The 13,664-nt window shown below is 38.5% G+C and overlaps 1 protein-coding gene across 1 annotated transcript in view; it reads left to right on the plus strand.

Moving 5' to 3' along the window:
• Sppl3 (signal peptide peptidase like 3) overlaps nucleotides 1-13,664 on the plus strand; it is a 129,470-nt gene that overhangs the window by 101,667 nt on the left and 14,139 nt on the right. Inside the window, exons 3-6 of the mRNA XM_004843647.4 lie at nucleotides 2,854-2,942; nucleotides 8,191-8,310; nucleotides 9,163-9,241; nucleotides 10,126-10,238. Of these exons, the coding sequence (XP_004843704.1) occupies nucleotides 2,854-2,942; nucleotides 8,191-8,310; nucleotides 9,163-9,241; nucleotides 10,126-10,238 (401 nt within the window). The remainder of the gene's footprint in view (nucleotides 1-2,853; nucleotides 2,943-8,190; nucleotides 8,311-9,162; nucleotides 9,242-10,125; nucleotides 10,239-13,664) is intronic.

Consider the following 13,664-nt stretch of genomic DNA (forward strand, 5'->3'; position numbering starts at 1 on the left):
AGCCAGGAATGGTACACACACCTGTAGTTCCACCATTCAGGTGGCTGAGGTAGAAGGATCATTGTTTGAGGACAGCCTGGGCTACATAGTGAGACCCTGTCTCAAAAAAAAAAGAAGAAGAAGAAAAAGAAAACTACCAAGGCATATCCTAAAAACAGCTACAGGGGAAGAAATGGCATGTTATATATAATGGAAAAGAGATAAGACATCAAATGTATCATTAAAAAACTGTCAGGTAAAAAGACTATAGAACAGCAGCTTTAAAGTATTAAAAGAAAAAGTCTATTATTGTAGAATTAATTCTATGGCAAAATATCTTTCAGAAATGAAGACAAAATAAAGATGCTTTCAAACATGCACAATCTGAAAGAACTCACCAAGCAGGGCATGATAGCTCATGTCTGTAATCCCAGCACTTGGGAGGCTAGGGCAGGAGGATTGCTGTGGGTTTGAGGCCAGGCTGGGGTGTATAGTGAGTTCAAGGCCAGCCTGAACTACACAGCAAGACCCTGACTGAAAATCACCATAATTACCACATTAAATGAAATTGGACCGTTTAAACAGTGAAAAGACAGTAGTTGTCAGATTGAATATAAAAGCAAAATCTAGTTATGTACTGCTAAGAAGCCCACTATAAATATAAAACTAAAAAAGTTAAAAGTAAAAGGTGGAGAAAAGATCTATGTTGCTTATACTAACAGAAAGCTGGAGTGGTTATATTAATATTAGACAAAGCAGCTTTTAAAGTATACAGTTATCACAACCAACAAAGGTTATTTCATAATGATAAAGATACCAACTAAGCAAGAGGACATAAAACAACTCTAAATACTTATGCCTCTAGTAAAAAAAATACTCAAAAAGCATGAAGCAAAAACTAGAACTTCAAGGAGAGCAGGGCGTGGTGCTACGTGCCTATAATCCCAGCACCCTGGGATTTGTGAGGCAGGAAGATTCCACGTCAAGGCCAGCCTGGACAATTTCGTGACTCAGCAAGACCTTGTCTCAAAAATTAAAAAAGAACTGGAGATAGAGCTCGGTGTGAAGGCCCTGAGTTCAGTCCGCAGTGCTGCAAAATCAAAATTTAAGTCCAGAAATAAAAGCTGAAGATTTCAATAATGGTAGAATAAGGCAGAAAATCAGCAAGGATACAATGTATTTGAACAATATTTTTAGTCAGTTTAGCCTAATTGATGTTTATAAAACACCCTAACAAATGAAACACATTCTTATTATTGTACCTGGAATATTTACTAATATAGAATGTATTTTAGGGACATAAGACAAATTTCAGTATATAAAGTATGTTCTCTAATCAAATTCAGGCTGGCATAACAAAATATTATAGACTAGGTAAACTTAGATGACAAATACATTTTCTGAGTTCTGGAAATTGAGATGAGGGTTTCAGTAAGGATGGATTCTGTTTTTCCAAAGTGGCTACATCAGTTTCTGCTACCACTAACAGTGTATGAAGAGCTCAATATTTTGTCTGTGTTTTGATTTGGTTTGGTTTGGTTTTTACATTACTGGGTATTGAACCCAGAATCTTCACACTAGACTACAGCCTCAATCCTTTTTTATTTTTTATTTTGAGACAGGGTCTTGCTAAGTTGCCCAGGCTGGGCTCAACTTTGATCTTTCTACCACAGCCTCCCTGAGGGCCAGGATTACAGACTTAGTGCTAAGAGCCGTTTTATATCTTTGCCAGCACTTGATTAGCATCAGATTTTTTAAAATATATTCATACTAGTGGGTATGAAAAATACTTTTATGTATTCTGTCTAGATGCGAAGGTCCTTATCAGATAGATGATTTGAACATATTTTCTCCCATCCTGTGGGGGTTGTCTTTTCATCTTTTAATAGTGTCATTTGAAGTGCAAAAGTTTTTAACTTTGATAAAGTCTAATTTATATATTTTTTGTCATGTTTTTGGCATCATATCTGAGACTCCACTGTTCATCCAGGGTCACAATGATTTACCCTGTTTTCCTCTTAAGAGTTTGTATAGATTTGGGCTCTTAGATTGTTTCACACATTCATGACGGGACCATAATTCCTATGACTCACTGCCAGGTGGCTTGAACCAGCAGTAGTACATCATGACTGCCCCGTTAAAATTTCAAACCCTTCTGTTTCCTGCTTTTTCTCCTTAGCTCCTGCCATTAACATACTATTTAACTTATTTTTCTTATTATCTGTCTCCTTCCTCCTTTGAAAGTAAAATACATGTACATAAAACCTAATAGTGTTTTGCTATTTTCCCTCCAGTACTAAGACACAAAGGAAACTCAGTCTTTGTTGTTGAATCAGAGAAGACAGGGTGTAGGAAAAGGAGTGCTTAGGGCTGGGGATGTAGCTCAGTGGCACCACACCTTCCCCCAAAAGCACAAGGTCCTGAGTTTGATCCCCGGTACTGAGGGAAAAAAAAGGAGTGCTTTTATGAACTGCTCACTATAAAGAGTAAATTGGCACACCAGTTTACTGCTTTCAAAAGGAAGCAGTTGTGGTATGTAAAAAGGTCTCAAAATGCGCTTGACCTTTGACCCCACATTTCTCCTTCTAGGTTTTTATCATAAGGAAGTAATTAAGATGTGCACAGAGATACAGCTGGAAGACCCAGCCACGTTGGAATGCTTTCATCTCCAGTCAGAAACACTTGTAAACTGACATTTGGAAGGATTGTAGATTATTTTTTTAAATGTGGTAACAGGAACTATTTTTTCATAGTTCAAAAGACATCTTCCTTTCTTAATGCTTTAGCATTTTAAAATACTGTCTCATTGCTAACCTTTTGACCTACTTCTTTCTTAACCAAAAGTAAAATTTAACTGTAAATTTTTTCCCACAGGTCCCTTAATATGGACTTTGAAAATCAAGACAAGGAAAAAGACAGTAACAGTTCTTCTGGGTCTTTCAATGGCAACAGCACCAATAATAGTAAGACATTTTATGTCAGTTAACTTTCGTCTGTGTAGTTATCACGATTCTTTCTGTACTCCCAGTTAATAATTTACTGGGGTCTAGTGGGAGGGGCAGGGGAAAGGAAAGAAGGGAAAGGAAAAATGATGAGAAATGGAAAAAATGGAAATAAAGTCTTTGTAAATAGGGAAGGGTGGAGGGCATGAAGGGAGGGCTAGGAATGGGGAAAAAATAACCAAGATGCATTATGTAAAGGTACAATTCCCAATGAGAAATGTAATTGTGTTGTATACCTACAATGTACCAATAAAAGAATTTAATAAATAAATAATTTACTGGGGTCAAGGTTTTATGTTTAGTATCATAATAAAACCTAATCTCCTACCTCAGCTTCCCAAGTCCTGCGATTACAGGTGTGTGCCACCACACCCAGATAGGTCCTGGGTTCTGTCCTCAACACTACCACCCAAAAAAAAGAGACTTGATTTGACAATGTTAACAGATTTACACTGAGTACCTATCATGTACTGAACATCTTACTAGAAATTTTGAAAGATGCAAAAGTACAAGAGCAATTCTTTCCCAGATACTTTGAAAAATGGTAAGACTTACCAAGTACCACTTCACCATCCATATTTGGGATGGGTACTTTTTTTCACTGAGAATTTTTCTGAACAGGCAGCTATCATCAGTGGGTCAGACTAAGCTCTAGAGATTAAACCATTTTGACATAGAAGAGTAAGGAAAAAACAGGTCAGGTGAGCAGTAATAGGTCGTGGAAGGTCTCTTCCCTGGAGAAGGGTGAGCTTGACTAGAAACAGCGAACTTGGGTTGGTGGAGAGGAAGTCATTCCAGGAGAGGGGGGATGGGCATGACCCATAGGACACGTTAAAACCACCACCTACAGTAATAGGAAAGAAATGCTGGAAAGCCAACAAAACGTTAGAATATCAGTGAAGGTTGTTAAGTTGAAAAGAGATCATTTAGTGTCTCTTTCAGTTTCTCTAGTTATTCTAATACCCTGTCAACCAAATTGTATTTGCCTAGTTTTTACTGAGTTAAATTTGTTCCACTGTCCCTGTCAGTGCAGAGTGGGCATGATAAAGACAGTAAGTAAAATTACTTAAATATAGCGAGTCTTTTTTTTTCTTTTTTTGTTTTGTTTTGAGTCTTAATGTTATGACACAAGTCCTTATGAAATGTAAACATCAATACTAGCAACTTACTGGGAACCAGCAGGTAAAACCCAGTGTAAAATATGATTTTTAGAGATTAAACTTTTACATAACAACCTACCTTCTATTAAGATTTCAAGCTAAATCACTTATACTCCTGAAACCTTTTTGAAAAGTCCAAGGTTATGTAGCATACATGCAAATGATGTTTAAACCCAATTAGGAATCTGTTTACATTACATCACAGAAACCTAAGAGAAATCTGCTAGTGTAATTGTATCCAGGTGCAATTTTATTCTCAACATACAATAAGAAAGAAGTTACAAACAAAAAAAAATGGTTTTTGTTGTTGTTGTTTGGTGCCTGGGATCGAACTCGGGACCTTGCACTTGCGAGGCAGGTGGTGGTGGAACCACTGAGCTAAATCCCTGGCTTGAAGGATTTCTTATAGTGACATGCTTTAGATAATGTCAGAAATTAAAGCTCAGTATGGTGGTGCACACCTGTAATCCCAACACTCTGGGAGGTTGAGAGAGGAGGACCTCAAGTTCGAGCCCAGCCTAGGTAATTTAGCACAACCCTGTCTCAAAAATTAAAAAAAATTTTGTGTGTGTTTGTGTTTATGGGCTAGGGATACAGCTCAGTTCAAAGGCCCAGGGTTCAATCTCCAGTACTGCCAAAAAGAAAAAAGAAATTGTCCTTGATTATAAATAAAAGAAGCTTAAAGAAGTATTAAGCGATGACAGGATTAGATGGGCCATGTGACCCAAAAAATTAAAACTTCCAGAAGGGAGATTATCACTTTGTAATTGAATGTTCTCATTGCCAGGTTGGTTCCCTAGGATGTGTGACCAAAGACTGAGAAATTAGTGCTTCGGATTATAGTAATATTCTACTTGTGTGAGCAGCACAAAACCAGATGGAAGTCAGGGGGTCAGTAGTATGTGCTGCTGAACCAAGCACTCAGGGGGATGGTAGAATAGGCCTACCTAGGAAAAGCAGGGAAATGAAAATTAAAACCACAATAAAATAGCACTGTATAACTACCAGAATAGCTGGAATTAAAAGCCCTGAGGATTGTAGAACAAGAAAGAACTCTTTTTTTTTTTTTGGTGCTGGGGATCGAACTTGGGTCCTTGCGCTTGCGCAGCAAGCAGCGAAACCACTGAGCTAAATCCCCAGCCCCAAGAAAGAACTCTTTAGGCTTCTGGAGAGAGTATAAATTTGCAGAATCATACTGGAAAACATTTCAACATTATGTATTAATGGTGAAGATAAAAACACCCTTGGACCCAGTAGTGTTGCTCCTGGTTATATACCAACAAATATGGGCACGTGTGCACCCAAAGTCACATAAAAGAACACTCAAAGCAGCATTATTTGCAATAGCCACAAATTTGGAATCAACTGAAATGTCTGTCATAGAATGGATAAGTTTTAATATATTCATACAATGAAATCAAGTTCATATAACAGCGTAGATGATTCTGGTGGTGGTGGTGGTGGTGGTGGTGGTTGCTGTTGTTGTTGTTGTTGTTGTTGTTGTTGTTGTTGTTTGAGAAAGGGTCTTGTTTTGTAGTTCAGGCTGGCTTCAAACTCACGGTGATCCTCCTGCCTGAGCCTCCTGGGTGCTGGATTATAGGCGTGTGCCACCATGCCGGGCTAAGTCTCATAAATAATGTTGAGAAAAAAAGAAGCCGGGCACACAAAAAATACCACATGATTCAATGTCTGTAAAGTTCAAAAAACAGACAAACATGATTACTTAAGGGTGTCCATTTGGGTGGAATACATAAAGAGGAGAATGTTACAAAGGTTGGTATAGTAGCTCCCTTTGGAGGAAAGGGAGTGGCGACAGGGAAGGCCTCTGGGTTGGTCTGTCCCTGACTGAGTTGGTGTGTGATAATTCACTGAGCTCCCCATTTCTGTACTTTTCTGTATGTGATGTTTCACAGTAAAAACCATTAGAACATTGCAGGGATAAGGAGATTTTTCTCTTCCTCTCTTATGTCCCCTCACCTTGTTACAGCTCCTGTATCTGCCCCAAGAGGTCTGTATATTAGATATTCCTCTTTATGCAACAGTCCTTCATTTAATTAGCATTGAGTAAAGAATAAAGCCACATATACCCCATTATTTGACATTTTGAAGTATTTTACTTCATAAGTAATTTATTTGAATTGTAAAGATTGATGGAAATGTACGATTAGATTCTCTTCATGAGTCTCTTCCCCCTTAGGCTATAAACTCCAGATCTGGAAATGATTTTTTTAATCCTTCCTATTGCTACTGCAGTAAGTGTTTGGTAAACATTTTGTCAGAAGATAAAAAAATCAACCAGTTGTGGTGGTACATGCCTGTAATCCCAGCACTCCAGGAAGCCAAAACAGAAGGGTCACAAGTTTGAGCCCAGGCTGGCTGATTATCATCAAGCCCCTCTCTCAAAAAAATTTTTAAAGGAGAAGGGGATGTAGCTCAGTGTGAAGACCCTGGGTTCAATTTCTAATAACTAGGCAAGGGGGAAATGCAGTTGTAAGTCTTCTAAATTATAGATACACTGTTTAGCTTTGTTTTAATTTGTTTTGTGAGTCACTGGATTTGACTAAAATTTGTAATTCGCTCCTTCCCCTGTTAGATTATTCTCTCCAGGCCTTTAGAAAGTGCCACACTGAAGTCACGTACACTGTTTAAGGTAGCAACTAAAAGAGCTTTACTTGCCCTGTGATAATACCTGCTTTAAAACTGTATTATCAGGGCCGGGGATTTAGCTCCGTGGTTCCACCGCCTGCCTCACAAGTGCAAGGTCCTGAGTTCGATCCCCAGTACCCCCCCAAAAAAGTGATAAAACTGTATTATCAGAATAGAAATTCTGTGCATACTATTATTCTAGAATTCTTTGTGTTCATTTTTATATTTTAATTACAGTCTAAAATTTAGATTATAAACACATCTTATACTCTAGCTGCTATAGTCTTGGTGTTCTACCAGCCATTTAACTTTTCTGGTCATATTTTGAATTAATAGAATTTATCTGTAGAGTATATAAGATCCTTTATTGTACAGAAGAACGTATATTTTAAGATTAGTGAATATATTTAGAAGACTTGTTTCTTATTCTGTAACAAATAATCACTTATTTGAGAAACCATTGTTTCTGATCGTGAATGACAACTTAAACCTATAGTTTCCTCTAGCTTTTTTTTTTAACTACTGTAGAGCATGTAAATCCAGAAACTATGTAGGAGAAATTTAGAGATTTTGTAATGGGCCAAGTTGAATGGGTTTGACTGCAACTCGGCACAGGTAATTTCTTGGAATTGCCCCATTCTTAAGTGAATTATTTGACTTACCCACCTAACCACTAAGAAATAATCTTGTTTCAGATAAATACTTAGTATTTTATTCCATGAAAACCCCTAAAAAGCTTTGATCCCTTTCATGTACTTTTCTTTATGACATCTTAGCAGAGTTAATGTGGAAGTGGTAGCATATAAGACAAAACAGTTTATTTTCCCTTTTCATTCACTGGTTATCAGATTTTGCCATGTTTTCCTTTTCTATTAGTGGTTCTCACCCCCGGATACAAAACAAATTTTTCTGGGGAGTTTAATCCCCACTGATTTAAGTGGTCTGAAGTTGGACCTGGGCACTTTTTTTTTTTTCTTTTTTTGAGACAGGGTCTTCCTATGCAGTTTAGGCTGGCCTTGAACTCACCATGTAGCCCAGGCCGGCCTTCAGCTCATGAGTGATCCTTCTGCCTCAGCCTACCAAGAGCTGGGATTAGACACTTTTTTCTTTTTAGTTTTTTTACTGGGGGGGGCAGTGTATCCTGTCATCCTGATGGTCACCATTAGAAGGTAGTAGCCTGATTTGATAAATATTTCTTGGGCATTTCACTTTAGTGAAGGCAGTGAGGAGAGAAAGGAACTCATAATGTCATTGGGAAAGGATCACAGGGCCTTGGATAATCTATATATTATATAGCCGTCACAAGAAGTACCTGCATTTTAATGAGCTAATGTATATAAAGTGCTTGGGCACAGTGCCAGTATGTAATGAGTGGTTAATATGTCTCATTTTCTGTTTTTTAGGTATCCAAACAATTGACTCTACCCAGGCTCTGTTCCTCCCAATTGGAGCATCTGTTTCGCTTCTAGTAATGTTCTTCTTCTTTGACTCAGTTCAAGTAGTTTTTACAATATGTACAGCAGGTAAGAGTTTCTCTGTTCATTCTTAGGGTACTAAAAGGGAAAAAAGATTTTTTTTGTAATCGTTCAAAATTTAGAATTTACATAGCATACCATGCAAGTTTTTCTTCCTGAATCTGGCTTTTTTTCTCCTACCCCAAACCTCCTCCTTGAACACACATCTGTTCAGACTTATCAACACAGTCTGAACGTAAGGCCAGGGATTTGAAGACTCATGAGCTTTTTTGGCACCAAAGCAGTATTCCTTTAGCTGTGGCTCCTTTTCTAGTAAATTACCAGAAGATCCAGTTTGGCTTAGTGGTGTAGCCTGTGCCAATGTTTCTGCAGGTAGAAACACTGATAGCTTAATCGAGGGGGTTCTGTTGTCTGTTTTCAAGCCCAGGCAGTGATGTAAAAAACAGTAACAAAATGCTGTTTGACTTACTAGGACCCACTATTTATCTTTCTTGTTGAGTTAGTAGAGAATGAAAAAATTTACCCACACTACCCCTACTTCAAAATCAGGTACCTTTTGTTTTTTTCTTGTACTGGGGATCGAACTCAGGACCTTGCACTTGCCAGGCAGGCAGTGGAACCACTGAGCTAAATCCCCAGCCCTCCTTTTGTATATTTTTAAAAGAGGTGTCTGTGTAATTATAAAGAAAGTCTTTAGTTAAATTGTTTCCACTCATCAGTATTTCAGGGCCACAGATTTAGCTCAGTGGTGCCGCTGCCTGCCTTGCAAGTGCAAGGTCCTGAGCTCAGTCCCTGGTACCAAAATTTTTTTTTAAAGTATTTTAGAAAATGATTAAAATGCCATTTTTCTTATAATTGGTGGAAAATTAAAAAGTTTAACCATACATTTTCTTTCTCTAGTTCTTGCAACGATAGCTTTTGCTTTTCTTCTTCTCCCGATGTGCCAGTATTTAACAAGACCCTGTTCACCTCAGAACAAGTAAGGACTTGGGACTTTGTTCTGACTTATAAACTTATGTCTTTCTCTCATGCTTGGTAGCATTATTAGGAGTCTTAAGTGTCTGGGTTACTGGTACACATAAATGCCAAGAGATTGGGAAGTAAGACAGTTGATCCTTTAAAAGTAATAGTACTTCCTCTTGCACCTTTTTACAGCAGAGGAAATACAAATCTTAAGAGTCATTGTAATATGCTTCCTGTCTATTGAAAAACAAGCAGTTTTCTTTTGAAGCAATGCTTTTATTCCTTTACTAATGACTTCATGGAATATGAGGATAGTGGTTGAATTCAGACATTCTTTACCTTTCTTCTTTGGTGATCGAGATGTACAAGGCCCTTTGGTTTAATACCAGTGATCACACTTTAAGCCCTAAAGCTGTTGCCCCTTGGAAATAAAGTGCTATGCTAATGGGGATGCTGTGTGCACTTGGAAACCAGTCACTAGTGGCAGCTGATGCTACCAGGAATTAGTGATAGCTGAATAGACTGACCACATTACAAATATTTTTATCTTTGCTAAGTGAATTGAATTATTGCTTTCTTCATTTTTTTTCCTGTTAGGATTAGAATTTCCCTCATAGTTAGCTTTTCCAGAAATTGATTTTGTCACTTTAAACTTTTAAATACCCATTTTGATAATTTGGCCTAAAAAGTGTATTATGAAACAGGAGCAGAAGTTTAATTCCTCTGAGTTTTCTGTAGCGTACTCCAAAGAGGCTTGGATCTTCTAGATTTGTAGTTATCTTGGTATTGGCTGCTGTTCTAATCTAGCCATCATGAATTCTGACCATAAAGAACCAAAAGAGAGTTTGGTCACTGAATGCAGTGTGCCCCTCAGTCTCATAAATATTGTGTGTTTTCCAGGATTTCCTTTGGTTGCTGTGGGCGTTTCACTGCTGCTGAGTTACTATCATTCTCTCTGTCTGTCATGCTCGTACTCATCTGGGTTCTCACTGGCCATTGGCTCCTCATGGATGGTAAGTAATATGTTACAGATTATAATTTTTATTTAATATAGTTTTATAAATGACTTAGTGTATTCACAGAGTTGTGCAACAATCTAGGTGTGATCACTATAATCAACTGTAGATCATTTTTGTTCCTCACTCCCTAAAATCTATACCCACTAGCAGCCATCCCTTCCACCTACCCTGGTCCCAGGCAGCCACTAATCTGCTTTTAGTCTTGATGAATTTCTTGACTCTGGACATTTATATGGCTCCATGTCTGACTCCTTTCACTTAACAAGATATTTTGAAGGCTCAATCCATGTCATACCCTCGGTTCATACTCTCATAACCTTTTTAAGGCTGAATACTATCCCATTACCAATTTTATTTATTCCTTCATCTGTTGCTTTCCCACCCCCTTTTTTTGTTTGTTTGTTTTTTCAGACAGGGTCTTACTATGTAGTTCAGGCTGGCCTCAAACTCACTGTGTATCCCAGGCTGGCCTGGAACTCACGGCAATCCTCCTGCCTCCACCTCCCGAGTGCTGGAATTACACGAGTGGGCCACCATTGGCCATATTCTTCCCCCGTAATAAACAATGTGTCTGTAAATATTCAGGTTCAAGTTTTTGTGCAAAGAACTTTCTTATTCAATATATAATATGGATTATATATTATGTATAATAAACAGCATATATAATATGGGCTGTTTTATATATGATGCAACATACATTTTAATGTAGTGGTAAAATATATCATTATATAAAGGTACATCACATCCTTTTTAATAGCTTCATAATATTCTTTATTATGTCAATTATTTAACTATTGCTGCATCCTTAGATTGTTTTTAGTCTTTAGTCTTTTTCTATTAATAACCCTGAGGTAAGGCTGGGGATTTAGCTCAGTGGTTCCACTACCTGCCCCTCAAGAGCAAGGACCCGAGTTCCATCCCTGGTACCAAAAAATAAATAAATAAATAACCCTGAGATAAACATTCTTCTTCCACTTCTTGGTGGAATTTCAGATTAGATTTTTTTTCCTCTTTTTTTCTTTTTCTTTCTTATCTAGGGCCTTGGCACTGAGCTACATCCTGAACTCTTTTTATTTTTTGAGACAGTCTCACTAAGTTACCCAGGCTGAGCTCAAACTTGTGATCCTTGTACCTCAGCCTCCTAGAGTGCTGGAGTTAGAGGTGTGCACCACCACACCCAGCTATATCAAAATTTTTTATATCTGTTACCATACTGACTTTCAGAAACAGGTAGCAGCTTATGTGCCTATGTATATAGCATATGAGAATTTCCTTTCACTGATAATGATGAAATAATGACAGTAGCTAAGATTTAGAGTGCTTTTTATGTTTTAGCCACTCTACTAGGTGTTTTGTATGAATTATCTCATTTGATTTTCTTTTTTTTTCCGGTACCGGGGATTGAATTTAGGTCCTTGTGCTTGCACAGCAGGCGGTGAAATCACTGAGCTAAATCCCCGGCCCCTCATTTGATTTTCAAGGTAACTCTTTGAAGTAGGAACCATTATTCTCATTTTACAGAAGAAGAAGCAAAGGTTCAGAGAAGTAACTTAAACTAAGTTACAGAACCTCTGTGTCTGTTTCATACAGCACCTTGAAAGAATATTTCCAAAAATGCCCCATGATTCTTTGGGTCTTTCCCAGCAGATGCTGGAAAACTTTTACGATTCTACTCTCAGCCGGGGGTGGTGGCACAGGCCTATAATCCCAGCACCTGGGAGGCGGAGGCAGGAAGGATCACCAGGAATTTGAGGGTAGCCTGGGCTACATAGTGAGTTCAAGGCCAGCTTGAACTACATAACCAAGACGCTGTCTCAAAAAAAAAAAACTTTTTTTCAATTTATTTTCCTAACCTCGGGAAACTTCTATATAATGACTCTTGCTCTGTCCCACAAAGTCTGTACACATTTTCTTTTCTTTTGGTGGTTCAGATGAGAAGCAGATTAAAATATAAAGACAGTCAAAGTTGGACATGGTACCACACACCTATAACACCAGCTACTCAGGAGGCTGAGGTAGGAGAATCACAAGTTCAAGCCCAGCCTGGGCAACTTAAAGAGACCCTATCTCAAAATAAAAAATGTTTAAAGGGCTCAAGATGTAGCTCAGTGCAGAGGCCCAGGGTTCAATTCCCTGATACAAAAAGGCAGTAATAAAAAAAGCAATCAATTTTATACTTTTTGTAATATTATCTAAAGAATACTTAGGGAAAGAAGTTGAAAACCAAGGATTACAGGTATGGATTGCATCTACTGTTGTTACCATTCTAAGCAACTACAGAGACCTAGGAAACGGCTCTTTGGAACCTGCTCCCAGGCCTTCGAGTCCTTCTGCACTTTGCCAGCCGGTGTTTCCTTGAGCTGTGAGGCTGGCTCAGCCACAGTGAGCTGTCACTCATTGTCCATTAAGCCCAGGATCTCCTATAGTGATGCCTGCTGTTCAGGCCTCAGGTTGAGGAATAGCTAAGTTATTCCAGCAATTCCTAAGTAACATGACATTAGGGTATATATACTTTCCATAACTGATCTGACATGTGCTGATCTGCTACATAGTTTGGGCTTTTGTTTGCCTGTGTGGTGTTTTTATAGAGTCTGCCAAAAAAATGTATACACACTTCAGGAAAAGAAAAACTTGTGTAAATACTTTAATACTAAATTTATTGAGACATCATGAGATTACCTTCACTTCTACAATTCCAGGAGGTGCTCAGAGTGGTGGCCATTAGCTTCCAGACATTTTATTAGTACAGAGAACTGCTGCTTGGGTAACCTTGGAAATCAGTGTGCTAGGTTTTCTGCGATATACGATATCCACTAGGGTCTCTCATACAAGGGTAACACCGTCTGTTGAAAAAACATCATACTATTTTTCTTTTCCTGAAGTGTATTTTTTTTTTGGCAGACTCTTAAAAACACTTGCGTTGGCCAGGCACAGTGGCACACATTGGTCACCCCAGCTACTCAGGAGTCTAAGACAGGTGGATCACAAGAGCCCAACCTGGGCAGCTCAGCAGACCTTGTCCCAAAATTAAAAAGAGCTGGAAATGTAGCTCACTGGTATAGCTGAATTACATCCCCAACCCATTTTCTAATTTTTTATTTTGTGACAGGGTCTTGGGGAGTCACTAAGTAACCTAGTCCAAGCTCAAAGTTGTAATCCTCCTGCCTCAGCCTTCCAGAGTTCTGGGATTACAGGCCTGTACCCCCAACCCAGCTATCACTTTTAATAGTAAAGAAACAGTGCAAGGGATGTTGTTGTACTTCTGCAGACAAGGGTTAAGAATGACTTTACCAGGCTAAGGAGGAAATGGGGTAAGCACCTCTCAGTGAGACATATGAAAGGGTTCCTTTTACTGTAGGAGTCTCTTCCTCAAGACCAGCAACTCCCAAACTTCTTGGCGCCAGGGATCAGTTTTGTGGA

The sequence above is a fragment of the Heterocephalus glaber genome, unplaced genomic scaffold (assembly GCF_053883595.1).
Source record: "Heterocephalus glaber isolate CG9 unplaced genomic scaffold, H.glaber_assembly_v1.0 deba00001687, whole genome shotgun sequence".
In the NCBI taxonomy this organism is placed as follows: Eukaryota; Metazoa; Chordata; class Mammalia; order Rodentia; family Bathyergidae; genus Heterocephalus; species Heterocephalus glaber.